Source organism: Dipodomys spectabilis, unplaced genomic scaffold (genome assembly GCF_019054845.1).
Source record: "Dipodomys spectabilis isolate Male_0828 unplaced genomic scaffold, ASM1905484v1 ptg000702l, whole genome shotgun sequence".
Lineage (NCBI taxonomy): Eukaryota > Metazoa > Chordata > Mammalia > Rodentia > Heteromyidae > Dipodomys > Dipodomys spectabilis.
This window is the reverse complement of record NW_024871379.1, coordinates 22,885-48,693: the sequence shown is the minus strand read 5'-3', so window position 1 is coordinate 48,693 and position 25,809 is coordinate 22,885. Positions and strand designations below refer to the sequence as shown.

The following is a 25,809-nucleotide window of genomic DNA, read 5'->3' as shown; positions in this document are numbered from 1 at the left end:
AGTGGGCAGCACACAACAGGCAGCTAGCAGAATGAGAGAACATGGAGCCGAGACAGAGAAGGGCGCGCCTCCGTGAGAATGTGAGGATAGCAGTCCTGCCAGGAGCGCACGCGCGCTCAGGGCACAGTGGGACCACTTCTCGCTTCGTTCCTTAAGAGGACGGGCTATTTCACCCCTTCCTCTAAAAGCCAGCTTCTAAGCAAAGCTAGTAAGACATAACAGGGTCGCAATAAGGCCTAGTCTGAATAAGTAAACACTGTCCTGGCCTACAATAAATCCCCATAATCCAAAGAAAACATTTAAATGTTTGTATTTTAACAGGGATGAGCCACGACAAAATAACCTCCCAAAAGCAACAGAAACAACTTCTCAGAAATAACTACCCAATCTATGATACAGGTACATTACTACTCTAACGTTTCCACTGCTCATGGACAACAGTTCATGAAGTAAACCATGACCACTGTATTTAATAAACAATCTTCAGTGCTTCTCAAGAATCAACTGGTGATACCGATCACGTGCATTTAGTAATCACTAACTATAAAAATACCTGAAACATCATTCTACCAAAAATGTAAACATTTCTAAAAAAATTAGTTAACTTTTTGAAGTTAAAATATACTTTACACAAGAATTTTGGACATATGAATCTAGAAGCAAATGCCACATTAAACTAAAAAAGCTATATACATCTAAACATTCTATTTTAACACTAGTTTGGTAAGTACATGTGTTTTCCTCCCATCATATAATTTGGTATGCTAACATGATTCAGAAAATCAAATATTGAGTCCTTGATTTATAAAAGAAAAACATGGAAGCTCCCTTTATGGTTTCAACTGCTACAGTTTCTCTTATTTTTTTTGGCAGTAGTGGGATTTGAACTGGGGTCCTTGTACTTTCTAAGCAGGTGCTCTACCACCGAAGGCACGCTCCAAATCACTTTTGCTTTCATTATATTTCAGCTAAGATCTTACACTTTCTGCCCAAATATAGGTAGATCCCTTAGGACACCTCCTAGGTTAACCAGGTTTACATATATGGATCATTATACTGTCTTTTTTTTTTGGGGGGGGGGGGGAGGGTCCGGTCGTGGGGCCTGAACTCTGGGCCTGGGCACTGTCCCTCAGCTCTTCAGCTCAAGGCTAGTGCTCTACCACTTGAGCCACAGCGCCACTTCCGGCTTTTATCTTTTTGCTTATGTGGTGCTGAGGAATCGAACCCAGGGCCTCATGCATGCAAGGCAAGGGCTCTACCACTGAGCCACCTTCCCAGCCCCTATACCTGTCTTTTTTATTGAGTGTTGCTAATTTTTTATCTGGCTTGGCTCTGAACCATTACCCTCCCAATGTCTACCTCCCAAGTAGCTGGAAAAATTTCTACCACGTCAGTTATCTTCAGTGACTGTAGTCCAAAAATATCCAATGGAAAGCCCAGAAATGAAGTCCATCCAGGATGAGAACCATCCTTTTTTGTTATATATCCATGGTGTTCGCTCCCTAATGATGAGTTCACTCACTTATCAAGTGGACAAACAAGGGCTGGGAAGGTGGCTCAGTGGTAGAGCGCTTGCCTTGCATGCATGAGGCCCTGGGTTCGATTCCTCAGCACCACATAAGCAAAAAGAAAAAAGCCGGAAGTGGTGCTGTGGTTCAAGTGGTAGAGCGCTAGCCTTGAGCTGAAGAGCTGAGGGACAGCGCCCAGGCCCAGAGTTCAGGCCCCATGACTGGACCAAAAAAAAAAAGTGGACAAGCAAGTTAACTCTACTGTCATTAATAATGGCATCAAAGCACAAGCTTTTATACATGCATCATTTAGCTGTTCACTGTGTTATGACCACTGTTAATCCCTGTTTCAGCTAATGGCTGTGGATCTTGGAGTGGACCCCTACAGACAAGGGGACAGATAGCTTACTTGACCTCCAAGACACTCACTTTACTATTTCTTGTGTGAAGAAAAAAAAGGCTCATACCAGAAAAGTGAATCTACGGGATTTAAGAAGGTTTAGTAGTCCACCCCACACCTGCCCTTGTATCTGACATTCCCTTCTCATTTTGGGAGTAGCATATATGTGCTGACTACATTTTAAGGATCAGTCAGTCATAATCAAGGAATTACCTATAAGCAATTCTACTAAAAGTTAAATGTTCCTTAGGAAAAAACTGCTACTTAATATGCAAATAAAACTTCATGTAATTGTATTACCTGAGCTCTATCAAAGGGGAGAATCACTACCTCCAGAGTCACTAAACAAACAGGCTTTGTCCGTTGTCTAAAGCCTGGTCCAGGCAAGGCTCGGGTCCTCCAGCATGACATACTACACAGGCAGACAATGAAACAAACTCACAACATTAAGAATTACAATCACTGTCACCACCAGAACAGGAGGCCCTTCCGTAAAGCCAGTAAGATCCTCATACATTTCCTCCATGCTCAAGCTTCAGATGGCTGTAAGAACGGTGGCATCAATGGTTAGAAAACAAAACATGTCAAACACAGACTAACTTAGCTCAAAATAAGATTATAAAAGGGCTTTAGGAGTCAAAATGAAAACCAAAACATTCATGTTCAAAACGCATGTAAGTACATGAGCCATGAATTATGAACTAAACAAGAGATGGGTGGGTGCTTGTAGTTCTTTCTGAGAATTAAGTTCTAAAATGTTTGTTTATAAAATATCTTCCTTGAAAAGTTTTAGACACTGCTTTCAATACAGTGACCTTAAATTTTGAGATTTCACAGACACATTAGTTAGCAGAAGGTTCTAGAGTTGGACTACCTAGGTTCAAATCACTGTGTGTACATGGCTGATTAGCTGCAGACTCTCATGCAATTTATTTAATCTCCCTGTGCTTCTGGCTCTTTATCCATAACGGGGAATAGCATAAGTGCCCACCCCACAGAGCTGCCATGAGAAATGAAAGATAACACACGCAGAGCACCTACACAGCATCAGACATACAGCAGCACCAGTAAACGTGAAGTATTGGAATTGTTACTGAAATATGGCAGGTAGGCCTTAATAAGCAGATTCCTGACAGAAGTGTCAATGACTAAGAAACATGATTCAGGAGGGGTGAATTTGATCAAGGCATAATGTATGCCTCTATAAAAATACCCCATAAAACCCCTTTGTACAATTAATATATATTAATTTTTTTAAAACACAAGCCAACATGCATCTTTTGTTGTGCACTAGGAAAATCTTTAAAAAGAAAATAATCTGGTACTGCCTAAAGTACAAATAATTCTCCAGGTACAATATAGTTACACCTTTTTTTCTAAAATCATAAAAGGAGAGCCTGGAAGCAATGAAGACTTTCTTTAAATGGCAGAACACTAAGTAATATGTAATCTGCTACCTTTGTTTCTACTAGTATTTTCTAAATAATCCAAAAGTAGTCTTTATAGTAGAAAAAAATGCACTGACTCCTTCATGTCCAACCACATTTTCAAGATACTTTTACAACAAAATGACGTATTTTTTATTTTTACGTCTTTCCTATTTTACTACTCTTAATTTTCATTATCCTTGATAGTCCCCAAACAGCATTTCATAAAGGTAATAAAAATATTTTTAAACTAAAACCAGCAGGCTTGGCATAAAAAAAATCACCATTAGCTGTACCATCAACTCAACAAGGTCACTTCTATCAAACTTGAATTCAACCCACATTTTCAAATATTCAGAACTCTAAACATTAAATGCAATGAAATCACTGTCCATGGTACCCCTGGCAGCCTCCTCCTCCTTTTGGATAGGCAAGAGCTTAGCTGTTCTACAGAGGAATCATTACAAATCCTGTATTTTTATTAACCCTCACAAATTAATGTGTTTACTAACAAGCACGTTTCACTAAATGGTAAAAAAGCGTAACTTCAATAAAGTGATCATCCAAATAGTCAAACTAAATCCATACCATCATTAATTAAGAACACAATGAATTAGCTGCCAAGCAAGTTGCTACTGAATAGTAATATGTTCATCTCAAATGCCGCTAATCTGAAATATAAACGCACAGATTATTCTGAAGAATTAAAATTCCAAATGTGCAAAACTGGAATTAAAAATATAAATACTGTCTTGTTTTTATGTCTGTCATGACAGCTGAGGAAAAAATAAAACTCAACCTAGTATTTAAGTTCAAACTAGAAATTACTAATGACTTAAAAAGAGTAACTTCAAGTTTTTGTCAACAATATAACTGATGTGAAAATATAATAGAACGTATTCTGAAAACTTATTTAAAAGTTCATATATTCCAGTCTACTATAAAGGAAAAATGTTCTTTACAACCTATGGAGAGCTGTCTTATATCACATAAGCACTGTTCTAGGAATCTAGAACACCCAAAGTTATTCAGGTGATAGATATCCACCTAAAAAAACATATTTGAAAGATGGACTCCCATCTATGCATTTTAAACTGAGCACGTTTGTAGTAAGTTAGGAAATCTCAAAATATTTTGAGTTTTAAATATGTGAGGATTTCATTGATCATATTTTTCTTCTCATTTCATTTTTCTCTACCAAACATACAGAACTAGATTCAAAGCAAGATGGCAAAAACCCAGCAATCTCAAGTTTCAACACAAAACCAGTAACAGTAGCACAAAATGAACCACAAGACAAAATGGTTTGCGTTCTGGGGAAAAAAAAAAAAAGTCACTAAATAGAATTATAGGTCCCCGAGAAAAGCATCAGCTTGAAGAGACGAGGGAAGGGCCACTCTCCACGGAATGAGAAGTCTGTGAAGGACAACACTTGCCTGGTTTTCTTTCACAGAACATCTATAAAAACAAGCAGCAGAGATCTCTAGATTTTAGTCAAACAACTTGGACTACTTAACCAATAAAACATCTCAAACCAGAATAACTAATGAGCATTTTCTCACGGGTCAAACTCTTCTCTATAGAAAATCAGAGACACTGAGTGTGAGAGGCAAGGCACATCTTCCTAACTTGAAGACACACCACTACATCTTAACCACAGAGCTACACTCCCCTGGAATACGTTCTTAACTTTAGATGTCATTCTACCAAAAGAAAGCCATGTTTGAGTATTCTGTGAAAATGATCTGGCTCTGCCTGCCTAGGTCAGTAAGTAAACTTGGAGAAGTCTGAAAAGTGCAGAAACTGAAAAAAACAGTGTAAGCAAGTCCATACCGAAAGTACCCAACAGCCACCGGAGACAACCCTGATGTGATATATACCTGCCCCCCCACTGCAGTTAACAGTGCACACTTTCAGTCCAAATGGTCGCCCTCATTATAAGGTAGTCCTATTCAAAGTGTGTATAGTCAACCTGACAACACAAGTGTGATCAAGAATAATAAAAATTCAATTATTTTTTATAAATGACACATTTTTCTCTCTTTTTTTGTTGGTAATGGGGCTTGAACTCTGGGTCTGGGTGCTGTCCCTGAGCTCTTCAGCTCAAGGCTAGCACTCTACCACCTGAATGGCTAACTGGAGATAAGAATCTCACAAACTTCCGCCAGGCTGGCAATCCTTAGATCTCAGCCTCCTGAATAGCTAGGATTACAGGTCATACTTTTCTGTAATATTACATTTCTTCCAAGAACAAATACAGAAATTTTGTTTATTTTTTCAACCATAAGTAAACCAACCAAGTTCAACTCTTCATTGCTGATATATATGGGTGAATCTGTAGGAACACAACTTTCTATTTCTCAACTTTAGCAATCAACTGAGGAAACTAATCTCTACCTGTGTACTTATTTTCATTTCATTAAGTAGGTTCATTCTCTAGTTTAAATGACAATGGAAGTTTTGGTCACTCACCAGTATCAAAATAATGAGTTGACTTTCATGTTTTCATTGTTGCTACAATAAAATATAAGCCAGACAATGTGAGATCAGCAAACACACTTGCCCCCTCCCAGCCTGCATTAACCCAATGAACAATTCCTAGGACTAGAGAGCTTCTGAGTTTGGATTTTTCCTGATTTTGTAATATAGACATACACATGAGAAGTCTTGGGAAAGGTATCTGAGTATGAACGTGAAATTCGTTGGTGATTCATATACATTATACATATACAGACTGAAGGTACTTTATATTAAACATTCTTCTAGCGCCTTGGTGTGAGCGTGACCTGTCACATGAGATCAGATGTGAAATTTTCCACTTGTGGCATCATTCTGGCATGCAAAACAGAGCATTTTGGGTTTTGCATTTTAGATTCAGGTACTCATCTATACTAAAGAAAGTAAGAAAATCTGCTCACAAATTAAAAAGCCCACCTTTGACCACATGCACATACCCACCATCTCTATCACCCACTGGAAGACCACCAAGACCTTACAGGCCTCATCAGAATACCAGTGCTAGCCCACACCAATTCCAGAACTCATGAGGAGAAAGGATGGGACTGGTAAGGTGTGGAATGCTGCCCGTATCTTCCTTATGAGTGAAAACATAGGTCAACCAAATACATCAGAGGCCTCATCAACATAATGAGCAGCACCGGAGGGGGAACTAAAGCCTCCTAAACAACAACCAATGTGAACTTGGGTAAATTCTTTCTTTTCTTTTGGTCCAAGACTCAAACTTGGAACCTGATGTTTTCGCCCACTGGCTAGCATTCTACCAACTGAGTTATGCCTCTAATCCTGAGTTAGCTAATTTTATGTTCTCAAAAGCTATTTACATCATTGGTAAATACCTATCAATATCACTGCTGTTTATTAACATTTTCAGACACTATGCCGAAATTCATACATAGCGAAAGTATTCAGAAACAACCTAACATTGAATGCCAAGCAATAATGCTTAACACATTATACCTGCTCTATTAAATACCTAGTGACCTAACCACAAACTTAAGATTCTCACCAATTAGGTACCATATACTGATATGGTACCTATATTTTTCAATATGAAAGGCCTTTTTTACTGACATTCTACTACAGTTACTCAATCACAATGGGAATTTAATTACAACGAAAAAAGCCTACCAAAGTCTATGGTTACAACATTTTACATATCATTAGGTCAACAGTTACACAAAATATAACTATTTTTTCACTGACACAAGAACAAATTGAAACTGTACAGGGATGCAGCACCAATTAAAGATATATAAACACTATCTGATGTGCCATGCCTCAGACTGGTGGGAACGTACACTTACAAACCAAAGTTATTACAACAAGGAGATGTTAAAAGTTTATAACTAGTTTAACAACAATAAATAAAGGAAAGAAAGAAGGAAGCAAACAAGCCAGCCAGGTATGGTGATTAAGAGCTGTAATCCCAGCACTGGGAAGGCTGCGGCAGGCAGGCAAGTTTGAGATCCTGAGAACGGGGAAGGCAGATGCGTATGAGTACCAGACACCTGACTCACGTATTTCACCCCCTATCAGTCACAAGAATAGAAAGGAGATTTTCAGCATTATGAAGGCTTCAAGACACAACTGCTGTTTTCAAAAACAGTTCCAAATATAGTTAAGCTAAATAATAAAGCATCACTACAACCTAAGCATCAGTTTGGAATACGGATTCATGTACAGTAAGTTATACAATCTTCATCTATTCACCTGAAAACTTCCTATTCCACCTCTACTGACAAATGAGAAGTTATTTTTACACACATCTCTGAGTAATACGAATCTCTCACCACAATACTTCTCAGGATTCATCAAATATTAAAATAAAACACACCCCTTATAAAAGGTATGCAAGAGCCCACACAAATGCTAGGTTATTTTTACACTGGGGCAGGAGGAGGCCATGAACTCACGAAATTAAATAAACAACTGACTTTTATAAAAATCTAAAGCTAAATACTCAATTCCTAGCACAATTTACATTTAAGCAAAACTAAATAAAACATAAAAACATACATTTGCATGAGCCTAACCTCCAGTTTTCAATGTTTTTAAAAATATGTACGCCTACGTTGTCAGGAGTAAAGGTACACACAGAGGAAGTCCTTCTGCAAAAGGGCACCTAGCATGTGAAGGGGAGACTGTCAGTCCCTGCCTCTGCGGGCTGAGGGACAGGACAAGCTCCAACCACAGCCAGGAGGAGTCGGGCCAGCAGAGACCTGTAGGTGGCCAGAGAAGCCCTCTTCTGAGGCAGCACTGGGAAGAATAGTCAGCAGGAAGTACTCTGACATCAAACAAGGAGGAAGCCCCAAAGAAATAGCCTTAACACTAAAAACAAGGCCCAGAGTACTATAAAGCTGTAAGGAGGGCCTATGAAATACAGGTTCCTGTAGTAATTAATTCAACTTAACACAAATTTCCTGGTGATAAAATGTCAATGCAGTTTGGATGGTCAACTCTCATGCAATCAACGCCAACTCCGAAAGAACCCAGGACCCAAGCAAGGAAAGGGCTGAAAAACGATGGTGCGTGTGTGCTTGAGGAAGCCCTCTGTTAAGCTGAGGGAAAAGGGCAAACCAAAGGAGGCCGACTGTTACATATGCCTAACTTTTTAAAGTAAATATAATCCAAAAAACTGAGTTTATCATTTTTTCTAAACAAGAAAACCACAACATTATCAGCATTTATCAAACACACCTAAAATCACCAATCAGACATGATGTTTTTTTAAACTCTGATGAGAGACACTGACCACGCTGCCTAAACAACCAGAAGTGTTACACTTTCATATCGACAGAAAGATCAGCCAAGTAAATAAATACAAGGCTTGAGTTTCATTTGTGTGAATCAACTTCCACAGTAACTGGTTCAGCACTTACAGAGCACCTACCTAATAAGGACTGTTGTAACTCCTAGATTACTGTAGAAAACTTAAAAAAAACTAATCTGCAAACAATCATTAGATGATGTCAAAATTCACACACAAGCTTATATAAAGCCAACTGAAACCACTGGCCCTGAAATACTCATTTAGAGCCTTACTAAGTTCACCTACATCATAATAAAAGGCACCGTGTATTAAATGTAAATTTTAACTTCTAAGACCAGAGCAATTTTGGTAGTACACAAAGCTCCTCCAAAAAGCAATAGGATGTGTGAGCTAGCCACTGCTGTGATAATAGGACAAATTTATGTGGACATTTTGGAAAAACAATTCATTATGAAAGGCCTCAAATACAACTCTAAAGTTAATTCTTAAAATAGAAGTCTTCAGATAAAAGGAAAACTAGCAAGAAATATATAAACTTTAAAAAAAAAAAAAAGCACCAACACAAACTTTTCACCTGTAGAACTGAAAACCATTCCAAATGCAGGCCAATTTTACTTTAATAATTACTTCTAGGGGCTGGGAAGGTGGCTCAGTGGTCGAGCGCTTGCCTTGCACGCCTGAGGCCCTGGGTTCGATTCCTCAGCACCACATAAGCAAAAAGAAAAAAGCCAGAAGTGGCGCTGTGGCTCAAGTGGTAGAGCGCTAGCCTTGAGCTGAAGAGCTGAGGGACAGTGCCCAGGCCCAGAGTTCAAGCCCCACGACCGGACCCCAAAAAAAAAAAATAATAATAATAATTACTTCTATCTCCTACGACATCAGTTAGTCTCAAGTGGATGCTTATAGAATTCAATTTAACCAATTAAATTTTCTGGTCTGAATTGTTGTTAAACTGCCCATTTTTAAAAGACCAAAGACCAGGTCAAGCGCTCTTTCCTCTTCTCAGGCGGGCCTGGGAAATCTCCAGACGATAGCCATTTGAAGAGAGGCCCTCCGTGGGGCGTTACCGGGCTCACGAGCCCCGGAGGACGCGTCCCCACCTCGGGCGCGCTGGCGGCCTGCTGGACACGGGCCGGTCAGGCCAGCTTGCACGGGCCACGGGGGAGGCCAGCAGTCTGTGCCCGCGCCATTGAGGCCCGTAACCCCGAGACGGCTGATGGCTGCCCTTCCCCCCGCTTGAGTCCCATGAACTTCCCGCCGCGCTGGACAAACCCGGCCAGGTGGGGACCCTCTCCTGGACCAGCCGGCGGCCACGCCGAAGTCCAGTCCGCGCCCACCGCGCCGGGAACTTGGTGCTCCGCTCCACGCAGCCCGGCCAGCCGCCTGGGCAGCAGCTGGTGCGGTCCTCCGAACCTCCAGGGCCAGCGCACCAGCCGGGCGGGGGCGCCGGCCCCGTGTCCAGTGCGGGCCCTGCGTCCAGTATGGACCCGCGCGTCCAGTGCGAGCCCTGCGTTCAGAGTGGGCCCCGTGTCCAGTATGGACCCCCGTGTCCAGTATGGACCCGCGCGTCCAGTGCGGGCCCCGCATCCAGTATGGACCCTGTGTCCAGTGCAGGCCCCGCGTCCAGTACGGACCCCCGTGTCCAGTATGGACCCGTGGGCCCCGCATCCAGTGCGGGCCCCAGGCCCACCACATGGTCTAGGGCCCAGGCCCTACGCCCAGACCATGCCGTGGGAGAACTGCCGGTGGTCAGCGCTAATGGTCCAAGCCCTTGGCCCTCTGTGGCCAGCAACCAGACACAAGACACCCAGAACGCACACATACACATGCACGCACGCACACACACACACGCGCACACACACACGCCCCTCAGAGACTAACTGGAGCCCAGGGGCCCCAGGGCAGGGGTGGCACCAGCAGGTGGCTGGGCGGGCTGGGACACACAGATGGGAGCACAGGTAGGGACCCAGGACACAGGTAGGGGCCAGGGACACAGGTATGGACCCAGGACACAGGTAGGAGCCAGAGGCATAGATAGGAACAAGGGACACAGGTAGGGGCCAGGGACACAGGTAGGAGCCAGGACACAGGTAGGGGCCAGGGACACAGGTATGGACCCAGGACACAGGTAGGAGCCAGAGGCATAGATAGGAACAAGGGACACAGGTAGGGGCCAGGGACACAGGTAGGAGCCAGGGACACTGGTAGGACCCGGGACACAGGTGGAGCCTAGGACACAGGTATGGACCTGGGACACAGGCAGGAGCCAAGGACACAGGTAGGGGCCAGGGACACAGGCAGGGACCAGGGACACAGGTAGGGTCCAGGGACACAGGTAGGAGCCAGAGGCATAGATAGGAACAAGGGACACAGGTAGGGGCCAGGACACAGATAGAGGCCAGGGACACAGGTAGGGACCGGGGACTCAGGTAGGAGCCAGGGACACAGGTAGGGGCCAGGGACACAGGTAGGACCTGGGACACAAGTAGGATCTGGGACACAGGTAGGACCTGGGACACAAGTAGGATCTGGGACACAGGTAGGACCTGGGGCACAGGTAGGACCTGGGGCACAGGTGGAGCCCGGGCACAGGTGGAGCCCGGGCCCCGGCTGGAGGGCGGGCCCGAGGCTGGGGCCCGGAGCGCGGCCGGACGCCGCCCGGACTCCCCCGCCCGAGGGTCGCGGCCGGCGCGGGAAGGCGCGGGACGAACGTGCCGGTCGGCGGGCGGAGGCCGCGCGAGGGGCGGGGAGGGCGCGGCGGCGGGGAGGGGGCGCGGCGGGAGGGCGGGAGGGCGGGGTCGGCGCCCGGCGGCGGGGCTCAACCGGCGGGGGAGGGGGCGGGGGGAGGGCGACGGCGGCCCCGCGCCCCGCCCCGCCCCGCCGGCCCCGCCGCCCGGCCCGGCGCCCCGCGCTCACCTCGGTCGGCTGGCTGATCTCGAACAGGTCCAGCCGGTTGGCGTTCCAGTGGTGGATGATGTCTGCCAGCTTCCGCCGCTCCTCGTCGCGGCCGCCCGCCGACATGGTCGCGGCCGCGCTCCGGCCCGAGCCTCGCGGGCCGCCTCGCCGCCGCCGCCGCCGCCGCCGCCGCCCGGCCGCCGCCTCGCCGCCGCCCGGCCGCCGCCGCCGCCGCGCGTCCTCTCGCGTCCGGCCCGCGCCGCCTCAGCCCGCCTCAGCCCGCCTCAGCCGCGGCCGGTGCGCCGTGCGCCGCGCCCCGCCCGCCGCCGTGCGCGCCCGCCGTGCGCGCCGCCGCCGCCGCACCTCCGCCGTGCGCGCGCCCGCGCCGCACCTCCGCCGTGCGCGCGCGCACCTCCGCGCCGCTCCGCTAGGTGCTGCTGCGCCGCCGAGGCGGGGCGGGCGGGGCGGCGCCGCGCGGGGCCGCGCGGAGGCCGGGCCGGGGCTGGTGCCGACCCGCCCGCGTCCAGACGGCGCCTCGCTCTCTCGGGCGGCGCGGGGCCCGAGTGGGGCGGCCGGGCCCCCGACGCGCGGGACCAGGACAGGTGGGTGTGGCCGGCGCGTCCTCGTCCCACGGGCCCGCGCCGGGGGCGCGCTGCCTGCGGGGCAGAAGTGGGGCGCGCTGCGCGGAGAGGGGGCGCCAGCGCCCAGAGGCCCCCGCGCGGGCCCGGGCCTCGGCACGTCCCAGGAGAGGCCGGCCCGGGCGGCATCCACGCGTGCTCGCAGACACGGGGCCGGTGATCCACGGGCCGGCCGAGTGCCCTGCCGACCTGTGTGTCGCCTGCGAGTGGGCCTGCGTCCGGGCCCGGGGAGCCCGAGGTCCTCCCGGCGTGGGCCTGCGTCCGGGGCCCCGCGAGCCCGAGGTCCTCCCGGCGTGGGCCTGCGTCCGGGCCCGGGGAGCCCGAGGTCCTCCCGGCGTGGGCCTGCGTCCGGGCCCGGGGAGCCCGAGGTCCTCCCGGCGTGGGCCTGCGTCCGGGCCCGGGGAGCCCGAGGTCCTCCCGGCGTGGGCCTGCGTCCGGGCCCGGGGAGCCCGAGGTCCTCCCGGCGTGGGCCTGCGTCCGGGCCCGGGGAGCCCGAGGTCCTCCCGGCGTGGGCCTGCGTCCGGGGCCCCGCGAGCCCGAGGTCCTCCCGGCGTGGGCCTGCGTCCGGGGCCCCGCGAGCCCGAGGTCCTCCCGGCGTGGGCCTGCGTCCGGGCCCGGGGAGCCCGAGGTCCTCCCGGCGTGGGCCTGCGTCCGGGCCCGGGGAGCCCGAGGTCCTCCCGGCGTGGGCCTGCGTCCGGGCCCGGGGAGCCCGAGGTCCTCCCGGCGTGGGCCTGCGTCCGGGGCCCCGCGAGCCCGAGGTCCTCCCGGCATGGGCCTGCGTCCGGGCCCAGGGAGCCCGAGGTCCTCCCGGCGTGGGCCTGCGTCCGGGCCCGGGGAGCCTGAGGTTCGCCCGGCGTGGGCCTGCGTCCGGACCCCGCGAGCCCGAGGTCCTCCCGGCGTGGGCCTGTGTCCGGGCCCGGGGAGTCCGAGGTCCTCCCGGCGTGGGCCTGCGTCCGGGCCCGGGGAGCCCGAGGTCCTCCCGGCGTGGGCCTGCGTCCGGGGCCCCGCGAGCCCGAGGTCCTCCCGGCGTGGGCCTGCGTCGGGGCGTCCCGCGATCCCGAGGTTGAAGAGCGGGTGTGGCGCCCTCTCGGGATCTTGTTTCGTGTGCCCTCGGTTGCCCTCGTCCCCGCCAGAGCCAGACGCCACCGTGATTAGCGGAGAGCCGTCGGGGCCAGGGGATGGGGTCGAGGTTCGGGACCCCTGTGCAGGCCGTCTCTGGGGAGCCCGCGCGGCGCCCTCCTCTGCGGGAGGCAGAGGGCTCTGTCCGGCTCGGCTTGGCGCCCTCCGCCGCCAGGCCCAGCACGGACCCGGCCTAGCGCGGACACATGGACGCTTTGCAGCCCTGCCAGGAGTCGCGATCTTCCCAAGGTAGGGCACGGCGGCCCGCAGACCAGCATCTGTGCGCCCCAGGCCTCCGCGTGCCCCGGCGCCCGGGCCTCTGCGCCTGCCCGCCCGTGCTGGGCGCCCTCCCGGTGCTGAGCATCTGTGACAGGTGGCCAGGCCCCTCCACGGGCTCCAAGGCGGCCTCCAGCTCCACAGGTGGCCTCCAGGCCCCTCCACGGGCTCCACGGTGGCCTCCAGAACCACCAGCCTCACATGAACAGATGACAGGAGCCGGAGCTTCACCTCAAAGACCACCAAGAATTTGTTTGCAGAACTGCAGTTAGGAGTTGATGTCCGCAGGGCATCGTTGCAGCATTACCGAGAGAGCGCTTAGAGTCACCCACCGGAAGATGGAAATGGACTCTCTGGGTTATCTTATATGAAATGCCTGCCATGCCCTGCAGAGCCCAAAGCTGGGTGTAATCTCAGCCAAACGGTCAAGAGTTTGAAGCCAGCTTGGACTCTTATGTGGAGTTCCAGGCCAGCTTAGGTTAATACTAGGCTCACACAAAAGGCTCTGAGTATTCATTACTATTGTTCCTTGGATTCATTACAAACACTATTTGGAAGAGGATAAGTGTAGTTGAGATAGATCTTCAGTTTGAATGAAAATAGAGCGAAGAAACCTGTTGAAGAAAATGACACAAATGCAGCAAATATATATTATATAACATATAACTAATTATGTTATATATTATGTAATTAGTTATATGTTACATAATATATACTCCATAAACATTTTATATATTTATAAGTATATAATCATATGTAACTAATATTTTATATTCATATTAGATTTTTCTGGCTCCTGGTGCTTAATTGGAGATAAGAGGCTCATGGACTTTTCTGCCCAGATTGGCTTCAAATTGGCTCAGATCTCAGCTTCCTGAGTACCTAGAATTATAGGCATAAGCCCACCTACAGCAACTATGTTTAATGACCAATAGGCCATTTAATTTTCTAGCCACTTATAAATTCCACGTTTTGGTACATTAATCAAATTTTGAAATCACCTTACAACTCCTTTTAGTGGGTGGCCAACTCAAAGGCTGTTCTTTAAACAAACAAAAAAAAGGATATAATGGGCATGCAACCAGTGGGCTCACAGGATAACATGTCCCACAGTAGTGTACAAGTCAATAGGAAATTTGATTTCCATGTATGTCTTCTACTTTGCCTGATAAAGGGAGGAGCAGACCTTTCTACTCCACTTCCTTAGATTCCCATGTTGTAACTATTTAGGTTTAGGTTACCTAATAGAGTTTAGGTTTACCTAAGTAGAGTTTCCTGGAAGAAAGTTTTACAGAGGAAAGTAGCAATGAGAAAGTTTTTAAAGTAGGGATTTAATCATAGGTTTTTTTTTTTCTTTTTTTTCATACTTTCAAAAAAAAAAAAATAGTTTACCAACCCAGGAAGACATCTGTGTTATCTAGCATTTTATAACTGAAGATGATGCTGGGGACATTTTAAAATATCAATCTTAAATCCATAAACAAGGTATCTCCATGGAATGCAAAGAAAATGAATGTTTCTTTACAGAAGGCATGAGAAGGGAATCATACCTCGAAAAGCTTTTAATGTGTGGGAGAATTGCTTTACACTGCGTTTGTGGAGTGTCATGTGATAGGCTAAGTAAAAAATGGACCATTTATAGCCTGGAAATCACTTGTAAATATTAAGACTTCATTGAGTTGTGGCAGAGTCTTGGTCTTTCCAGTCTTGCCTCTCCTTCCTTTCCTCAGCCACCTCTGCCTCCTTCTGGAGGTGGAAAGTGCTCTTAAAACTGCAGGGCAACTTAAATATATCAAAGGTGCTCATGCCAGGCGCTGGAGGTTCAAGCTGTAATCTTAGCTAATTAGAAGGCTGAGATCTGAGCACTGTGGTTTGAAGCCAGCTTGGATAGGAAAGTCCATGGGACCCTTATCTTCAATTAACCAGCAAAAAGCTGGGAGTGGAGTTGTGGTGTAAGTGACAGAGTGGCAGTCTTGAGTGGAAAAGAAACAAGAGCTCGAGGCCCTGAGTTCAAGCCCCAGTACAAAAATAAAATGAAAAAAATAAATAGAAGTACTGTTGTGGGTTTGAGAGGATCACTCAGGAGCACTTGACGGACAAGCGCAGGGCAATCCCCAGGACCATCAAAAACAATTAAAAATATTTTACACTCAAGTCAAATCAGCAATCTGGTCTTCCATATTAAAAAAATAAGTGCTCTTGACATTTGCAGTGATTCTGTGAGAGTGAACGCTTGGGGAAGGCCTCTGCTAAGATGCTGTGGATGTGCTGTAAAGTGTATGAGTCAGCAGTGGCTGAGAGGTGAAGAGGAAATGTGTGTGAAACGATCTAGACCTGGCTGAGGAGCAGTGTCTAGAGCACATGCTTGGCGATGGGAACGGCCACGGGCTGAGCCCTGAGCTAGATGTGTTCCTAGCAGGGAGCAAGCCAAGGACAGCCTGCACCTGAAAGAAGAGGAAACACTGATCTAGCCGTCCAGCCAGGAGCCTGGTAAGCGTGCCAGAAAGGCCGCAGTGTCGGGTTGGACCATGCAGGCCAACTGGTAAGCATGTGGGACTCCTCCAGGGGCGACAGGGTCCTCATGAACCAGAGAGAAGGGTAAGCAGAGATGCCGAGACCCCCTGATGAGCTGACAGAACAAAACTCCCGGGCACTTCATTAAATGCTAGAAGACCGTTAGAGTCAGCAATATAGAAATGAAGTGCTCCAGATGAAAACCAGTAGAACATTCTGAAAAGAGCTTGAAATATATTTGGAAGCCTTAAGGTATATATGGGGCTGGGCACTACTGGCTCATGCCTGTAATCCTAGTTACTTAGGAAGCTGAGATTTGTAGATCACGATTTGAAGCCAATCCAGAAAGAAAAGTCCATGGGACTCATCTCCAATTAACCAGCACAAAGACAGAAGTAGAGCTGTGGCTCTAGTGGTAGAGTGTCAGCTTTAAGCACAAAAGCTAAGGGATAGTGCCCAGGCTTTGAGTTCAGTCCTAAGACCAGCACAAAATATATATGGAAGAATAGCATCCACAAAGAGGGTAAGTTATAGGAACTAACAAGCCGGGCACAGTGATACATACCTAATAATCCCAGCACTTGGGAGATTGGTCAGGAAGATGGTCAGTTTGAACTTGCCCGAACTAACTAGTGAGATCCTGTCTCCAAAGTATTTTTCCCTAATATCATTATCATGCCTTGAAGATGAATAATTTCTTAAAAGCATCAACTCCAGAACCATTGTTCAAATTTCAGAAGATTTCTGAGTCCGAGGACAGAGCTCTTCCACTCAGTTCAAGAAGCAGAGTGCCACTATCCCAGGGCAAGGCCATCAGCCTGTACAGTTTAAGTCTCCGAGTCTGACGGTCAGTAAGGTGTGAGAATTGCTGGCTGAGAACATCCAGGTGCCTTTTGAACTATAGACGGCATCACATATCTTACTCCCAGTGGGACTTCACTCTGCCACTCAGCTGACAGGGAGATGGGCTCCCTGAGCACACTCAGAGAAGGGAGCACTGTCCAGGAAGCCATGTTCCCAGGAGTGAGCTCCACCATGGGTGCTGTTGGTAAGACAGGACAGACAGCACTGGGTACTGCTGCATGCCTCAGTTTCCTCATGTGAAAAACAGTGATGCCCATGTACCTTGGCTGCCCTGTGTAGTGAGCCGCTGGGGATGAGGTCCAGTGAAGCGTGTCGGTTTGCATTCCCTGTCCACTGATGAAGTGTTAGGCTAAACATTGACACCTCAAAGCACATCCCAAGGAGCTTTCTGACAGATTGGTAGTATGAGGGGAACAACACAAAAGTGTTCACACGTAAGTTGTAAAGCAAAAGAATTCCTCTTTTTGCAAAAGCCCACAGCTTAGCTGACAAGCGTCCTCAGCCGGTCTGGGGTTGGAGAACAGGTTAGGAAGGTCACTGCACACGCTGTAGGCCAGGGTCACCTGTGCGTCTCCTGTCTTCCAGCCGGGGTCACCTTGCTGCAGGCTGGAATGTGTGCTCTCTGCCTTGGGCCGGCGTCACCCTGCGTGTGCAGCATCATCCTCACATCTCTGCAGCGTGCTCCCACGAGTTGTCCTTGCACAACTCATGCCTGTTTCCTGTGCTCCTTCCCAGGAGCCAGGCTGCCCACTACTAATAGATTATTAGGCTAGCTTAATTGTAACATTCTTGTATAAGAAAGAACCCAGCACAGAAGCATGCAACTTGATGACCACCTTTGTGAACACACCTAACTCTGCCAAACAGTAGCAGAATGCTACTCCCCTCTCCCCCTCCCCAATCCCTGCCCACCTGCCTCCTGTCCTTGGTCTTCATTCCTTGCGGCAGTGTAAATGCCACCCTGACCTCCAGCATCACGGCCACCTTGTCTTAGTTTGGATGAAGTTTATGAAGATAGAATCATACTATACACCATGTGTCTGTGCAGTTCCTCGGGGGACTCGTGTCTTTCCACTGTTTATAAGCAGTGGCATGGTCTCCAGTTTTTGCCTGTCTTTAAGAAGAGTTCTGATCTAGTAGTGTTGCGTGTCATTATGCATAACACGCGTATACATAAAAATTGGGTCCCTACCCAGGCGTGGAATTGTTATTGCAGAGGTGCACACAACACACACACATACACATGAGCAAATAATGCCAGGTTTCCTAAGTGCCTGAATCCATTTACATTTTTATCATAAACTTCTGTTAGTATTCGTCTTTAGCTTTCTAGTGGATATGTAATTGTATTTTATTTCTTAGTTCACATTTTTCTCATTCCTAATGAAAATGACTATCTTTTCATGTACTTGAAGATTATTTGGATGTCCTGTTTTAAGATATCTTTGTCTCTTGCTCTATGTTGAATTGCCTCTCTTAGTTATTTGGAGGAACTATGTATATGTTTTGGATATAAACTTTTTTACCTATTTTATAAGCAGTCTATTGCGTCATGCTTGTGTAATTTTTTATTAAATGTTTTTTATTTTAATATAGTCTAATTATCTTTACCTTTATGATTAGTTCCCTTTTATATTTGAGACATTTCCTCTACCCAATATCCTTTTATAGGATCTGCTCAAGTCATACTGTTTGCTCCTTCACATGAGACAGACAGCATACCTATCATTGACTTTGGATATAGTTTCAGGGTGAGGCTCCATTCATATTCTTCATGTTGATACCCTGTTTTACTGAGTAGCATGTTTTAAAGAAACACACACACATACCCTGCTCTTCTGTGGGTATACCTTTGCCATAAATAACTGTGGTGTGTCACTATCCAAACTAATGCTTCTGTTTCGTTAGCCTTCTTGTCTATTGTACATAAACACTGCCCTGATTCCTAAAGCCTTATACTAAGTTTTGATGTCCAGTGAAGAAAGTCTTGCTCCCTGTTCTTTCTACTAAACATCGTCTTGGCTTGTCATGTTTCCATACAAGTTCTGGTATCAGCCTCTAAATTACTACAGGAATCTCTGGTACAGTTTTTCTTGAGATAGCATTGCCTTTCTAGATCAATTTGAGGAGCGTTTATACATGTATAATGATTTCTAACTCATTTTGGACCCATGAACATGGTATGGGCCCCCGCATAATGAGATCATCTTAAAAGTTTCTCAGTAATCTCATTTTCTCCATATAGTCCCTGTGAATTTTTTAGATTCTTTCATATTTGATACTTTCTGTTCTTACAAATTTTATCTGTTGTAATATTTCCCTTTCCAGCTATTGCTAGTGCATAGAATCAATTTTTTAAAATATTTACTTTGTTTCTAGCCACTTCTCTAAACTATATTGACTTTTTTTTATATAATATCCTTGTTAGTATTTGGTGCCAAAGTTATACTGGTCTTACAAACTTTTTTCTATTTTGGCCTCATAAACTTTTTTAGCACAGCACTATTTACAGTTGCCAAGCTGTGGAATCAGCCTAGATGTTCAACAATCAGAGAATGGATGAACAAAATGTGTACAGCATAGATATTACTCAGCCCTAAAGAATGAAATTTTTGTCTGCAGTAAAATGGGTGGAACTGGAGATCATAATGTTGAACAAGAGAAGCCAGGTTCAGAAAGCCAAGGATCACATGTTCACGTGTGGAATCCAGACCTAAGATGCTGCTGCTGCTGCTGCTGCTGCTGCTGCTGCTGCTGATGGGGTATGAGTGCAAAAGGGTGTGAGTGGGAAGAAAAAGGAGGAGGAGGAGAGGATTCTAGGGGGATAGAGAGGATTATATGTGAAGATAGCGTCATGAAACCCACCAAATTCTATCTGTGAAGGAGGAGGAGAGAGAGATAAGGAAAGGTGTAACACAGATGGTGAGCTTGTGCAAAACATCATATGCAGCTATGGAATTATTACAATGAAACCCCCTTGTACTATGAATGTATGCTAATAAAAATATATAAGCTGGGCATGGGTGGCTCACGCCTATAATCCTAGCTACTCAGAGGAGGCTGAGATCTGAGGATCACAGTTCAAAGCCAGCCCAGGCAGAAAAGTCCAGGAGATTTTTTTTATCTCCAATAAACGACTCAGAAAAAGCATTAAGTGCTGTGGCTTAAGCACCTTGAGCACCAAGAGGCTCAGGGACATCGCCCAGGCACTGAATTCAAGCCCCAAGACTGGCAAAAAAAAAAGTGGGGAGGGAAATACACACACACACACACACACACACACACACACACACACACACACACACACACACACACACACACACACACACACACACACACACACACACACACATCTGAGGAAGTGCTTCCTTTTTCTAGCCCTTGATACTTCTTGTTTCCCCAATCCTGGGGCTTGAGCTCAGGGGGCCTGGGCACTGTCCCTGAGCTTCTTTTGCTCAAAACTAGCACAGCACCACTTCCAGCTTTTTCTGTTTATGTGGTACGGAGGAATCAAACCCAGGTCTTCATGCATGTTGGGCAAGCACTGTACCACTAAGCCACATTCCCAGCTCTTGCTGATATTTCCTATACCCTTTTAAACCTTTTGAATGTTATTAGGCCTGTGTGGGGAATCTATACTGGGAGCTTGTTGTCTAAACAAAGTATAGGTATTCTTTTGTTGTGTAGTGATGTCCTGAGGTTCATCCACAGTCACTGGCCAGCTCTCTTCCAAGTCCCCAGCCCAGGCTGAGGCAACTATAACTGACGTTTCCTCTGCTTTCATGCCTCTTCTGGAGATGCCAATGTGCCAACAACATAAACTTGATCATCTTTTGTAATTGACTTCTTTCACTTAGCATATTTTCAAGATTCATCCATGTTGTAGAACCAATATGTTTTAAAATGAAATAAGCAGTATAACATAGTATTAGACTTAGTTATTCCTTTGCAGTATGCTGCTGTATAGCTGTGAACATTCTCAATTCCTTTTGCTAAAAGGAAAAATATTGAAGACAGGAAGGACAGTATTACTTGCATCATAAATATTTCTAACATATGTGCTTAGTTTTGGGGAAGATTGTTCCTGATTTGTTAAACAAAATTTTTAAAAATAAGCTATTTATAGGATGCAATTACTAAACCTGAGTTGGAAATGGAATATAAACTGGGTGTGGTGGGACATACCTGTAATACCAGCACTTAGAAGGCTGAGTCAGAAGGACCAAGAGTCCAAGGTCAGCCTAGTGTAGATAGCAGCACAATAACAGACATACAAAAATGGAGTAGCTAGGTGCTGGTGGCTCACGCCTATAATCTTAGATGCTCAGCAGGCTGAGATCTGAGGATCACAGTTCAAAGCCAGCCTAGGCAGGAAAGCATGAGACTTACCTCCAATTAAAAAAACAACAACAAAAACCCAGAAAATTGCAAGTGGTGTTGTAGCTCAAAGTGGTAGAACGCTAGCCTTGACTAAAGGAGCTCAGGGACAGCACCCAGGCCATGAGTTCAAGCCCCACACCTGACAAGAAAAAAAGGAGTACTAAATAACCTATCTTGCTTCTTTATAATGAAGTAAGGAGGTCAGGCCTGACTGGTGCCATATTGGCCACATGGTGGATGATAGGTCTAGTACCTTGTCTTCATGCTGGGGGAAGGAAACCCCGCCTCCCGCCCCCCATCACCTACCTCCCAGGTGATGGGCATGCCCAGACCCCTGGAGGCAGGGGCGGGCGCTTGGCTGATAGGTTACTGAGTCTGTCAGTCCAGTGCCTGGGACTGGGAATTTCCTGAGGATCTGCCCCCTGCACCGACCTATTTAGGCCTGGACCAGCCTAGCCGCCATTATACCATGCCACGTGTGTCTCTGTGATCGTGTCCTGTGAGCTGTCTCCTGGCTCATCTCCAGTCATCATGGCGTCCCAGTTCAGTTCAGCTCTCCATTGGAGCTGAATTGTCTTGTTGGTATTGTTTGGCTTTTCTTTCCTCTTTAGCATGTTTCCTAGCTGTGTTATGTGGATTTGCGTGCTGCAGACCTGTAACAACGGGTGACCTGCAGCCCGTTAACTGTATAATAAAGACTCCAATATTCTATATTTCAAAATGTGGCTTCTGGGATGATTCACCTTACAACAATATAGATTAAGAACGTAAAACTTCCCAACTGACATTAATATTAGAAATATTAATGTCTAAGTTTTTGTGACGTAGCAAAATTCTGTTTTTGCCTAGAAGATATTCCCACAGCTGGTAAGCAGGGGAAGGGAGAAGAATACAGGGCATAAAGAACTGTCTGGATCCCTCCACAGCCCAGCTCCACAGTGCACACTCCACATGTGCCAGGGTCTCTAAATGAGACAGCATCTTCCCATGCAGCCCAGGCTGGCCTTGAACTCTTGATCCTCTTGGCTCTGCCTCCCGATAGTACTGAGATTACAGGTATGAACCACCACTCATAGTCGAGATACACTGTATTTATTATGCCTTCACTAAACCTCATTAAAGTTGGAGAAAAACTTCACCCTGTGTGTAACCACAGGATAGCTACAGCGAATGTCATGGGCCGGGTGGGGTGGCTTCCGGCTGTGGTTTTTATCCTCTTGAAGTGGTTAGATTTAAGCAAAGATGTGGGTACTGTTTTCTTCCTGGCCCTTTCTTAGACATTTGATTTTAGCAATTTTACTCCCTGCTTTTTTTAAAATGAATACATATATGTTATTAATAATAAAGTTAAAAGCTAATCAACATTGAGGATAAAACTATACATTTCAATTGTATAAAATCTTTTTCTGTGTCTAGAAATGAACTATAATCTTTGGGTTTAAATGTAATTTTTTTCAGAGAACAGTGTTTCCTGGTAAGAAATAGGAACATACCCAAATCAAAGACTTTAAAGTTTATTTAGAATCCTACTTTATCTTTTTAGTAGATCACCAAATAATCAACATTTTGTGAATATTAGCACTGACTTTCCAAGAAGAAAGCCTCCCAGTGTGCCCAAATCTAAGTGTCACACACTATGCAGAGCAGGTGGCCCCTGCTTGGGCCAGCCTTCCAAAAAGTAGACCAGACACACAGATAAGCATGAAGTGCAAAACAGTACTGGCTTTCCAGCTGCCCACTAATGTCCAACTAGAATGCCAGATTGTGGCTCACAGCAAAGTCAAAGCGTTAGCTGAGAGCCAGTGCCTCACAGCTGCTATCCTAACTACTCAGCAGGCTAAGTTTAGGAGAACCAGAGTTCGAAGTTAGGCAGAACAGTCCAGGAGACCTCAACTCCATGATAACCTGCAAAAAGCCAGGTAGAGACACAGTTCAAGTGGCAGAGTGCCAGCCAAACAAACTAACCCAGGTACCAGTAAACAATAGCAAATAAAATATAAAAGTTTAAGGGGTTCAAAATAACTTCTAGATCTCCAGTGTGCTGGCAGGGGTAAATTCAGGACTTGTGGTAATATAATGCATTTTGTCTGCCGGCACATTTTGTCCCCTGATGACTGCGGCTCCATCCACACGAGCATCCCGATGACCATGGCTCCGTCCACACCAGCATCCTGGTGACCGTGGCTCCGTCCACACGAGCGTCCCGATGACCATGGCTCCGTCCACACGAGCGTCCCAATGACCATGGCTCCGTCCACACAAGCGTCCCGATGACCATGGCTCCGTCCACACGAGCGTCCCAATGACCATGGCTCCGTCCACACGAGCGTCCCGATGACCATGGCTCCGTCCACACAAGTGTCCCGATGAACATGGCTCCATCCACACGAGCGTTCTGATGACCGCGGCTCTGTCCACACCAGCATCCTGGTGACCGTGGCTCCATCCACACGAGCGTCCCGATGACCATGGCTCCGTCCACACGAACGTCCCGATGACCATGGCTCCGTCCACACGAGCGTCCTGATGACCGTGGCTCCGTCCACACGAGCATCCCGATGACCATGGCTCCGTCCACACGAGCGTCCTGATGACCGCGGCTCCGTCCACACCAGCATCCTGATGACCGTGGCTCCATCCACACGAGCATCCTGATGACCATGGCTCCATCCACACGAGCGTCCCGATGACCGTGGCTCCGTCCACACCAGCATCCTGATGACCGCGGCTCCGTCCACACGAGTGTCCCGATGACCATGGCTCCATCCACACCAGCATCCTGATGACCGTGGCTCTGTCCACACGAGTGTCCCGATGACCATGGCTCCATCCACACCAGCATCCTGATGACCGTGGCTCTGTCCACACGAGTGTCCCGATGACCATGGCTCCATCCACACCAGCATCCTGATGACCGTGGCTCCGTCCACACGAGTGTCCCGATGACCATGGCTCCGTCCACACCAGCATCCTGATGACCATGGCTCCGTCCACACGAGTGTCCCGATGACCATGGCTCCGTCCACACCAGCATCCTGGTGACCATGGCTCCATCCACACGAGCGTCCCCATGACCATGGCTCCGTCCACACCAGCATCCCGATGACCGTGGCTCCGTCCACACGAGCGTCCCGATGACCGCGGCTCTGTCCACACCAGCATCCTGATGACCGTGGCTCCGTCCACACGAACGTCCCAATGACCGTGGCTCCGTCCACACGAGCATCCTGGTGACCATGGCTCCGTCCACACGAGCATCCCAATGACCATGGCTCCGTCCACACGAGTGTCCCGATGACCGCGGCTCCGTCCACACGAGCGTCCCGATGACCGTGGCTCTGTCCACACCAGCATCCTGATGACCATGGCTCCGTCCACACGAGCGTCCCGATGACCATGGCTCCATCCACACGAGCGTCCCGATGACCACGGCTCCGTCCACACGAGCGTCCCGATGACCGCGGCTCTGTCCACACGAGCGTCCTGATGACCGCGGCTCTGTCCACACGAGCGTCCTGATGACCGCGGCTCTGTCCACATGAGCGTCCCGATGACCGCGGCTCCACCCATATGAGCATCCTGATGACCATGGCTCTGTCCACACCAGCGTCCCATTGACCGCGACTCCTGGTGTGCTGAGCTCAGGACACACACAGCCCTGCTGCTTCTGTACGCTGTATAAGGTGACAGCTTTCTGACTCTGAGGGCCGTGGTCAGCTGTAGATGAGGTACTGACACCTGCTCCATGGCACTTAGGATCATGCAGACAGACGTCGGTGGCTTGCAGGAAGCTTGGTCTCTGCCCCCTGCCCAGCCTCTCATGGGAGCTTTGGATGCAGCTGGTGACGCGACAGCAGGCGGAGGTCTTGTTCCCTTGAAGCCCAGCTCTTGCCGTGGACGTGGTGAGGACGTCTGTGTCTGCAGAGCTAGTGGACCCCACCCCTCAGCCCCCTCGCCACAGCCCGGCGTCTTCAGGACGGTCCCAGCACCTCATTCCCTGCCGCCTGGCCAGCTCTGTCACCTCAGCGCTGTCACCCTCAAAAGCCTCATTCCGCTGGCAGGAAGGAAACTCTGAGTGCAGGAAGAGAACTGGAGATCACCAGTTGGATGGAGGAGTGTGAGCAGGGCCAGGGGACCGATATGGTGCTCCTTGCTGAGCAGGCCGTGAAAGGAAGGGGTGGACGGGGAGTCCCAGCACAAGAAGGGCAGGGCAGGTAGAAGAGGAGGAACCTGCATATATGGGGACGAGTCCAAAGATACAGGAGGAAGGAGGACCAGGTTCTGGGAACCAAGAGTGAGTGGATGGCAGCGGTTCTCAGAGGTGGTCACCGGTGTTGCCTGGTTGCACCCAGGGGGCGTGGAGCGACTTCTGCACAGAGGTGGGGGAGGAGGGGGCCCTTTCCCTACCTGTGGGGCAGGTGGGGAGTCAGACCAGCCTGCGCAAGGGCAGCCGGGAGGTTGAAGCAGAAAGGGAACTGTGCCTTCTTCAGAAGTGCTGTGG

At 48.2% G+C, this 25,809-nt stretch overlaps 1 protein-coding gene across 15 annotated transcripts in view; it reads right to left on the bottom strand.

Moving 5' to 3' along the window:
• Positions 1 to 11,715, bottom strand: part of Afdn (afadin, adherens junction formation factor) — a 116,203-nt gene extending 104,488 nt beyond the window's left edge. For 14 of the 15 annotated variants that reach the window (XM_042672380.1, XM_042672376.1, XM_042672379.1 and 11 more), the window contains exon 1: positions 11,539 to 11,649. In XM_042672380.1, coding sequence (XP_042528314.1) covers positions 11,539 to 11,643 — 105 coding nt within the window. In that variant the 5' untranslated portion in view covers positions 11,644 to 11,649. Of the gene's footprint in view, positions 1 to 11,538 lie in introns of all 15 variants that reach the window. The other variant, XM_042672377.1, reaches the window with a different exon arrangement.
• Positions 11,716 to 25,809: the final 14,094 nt, after the last annotated feature.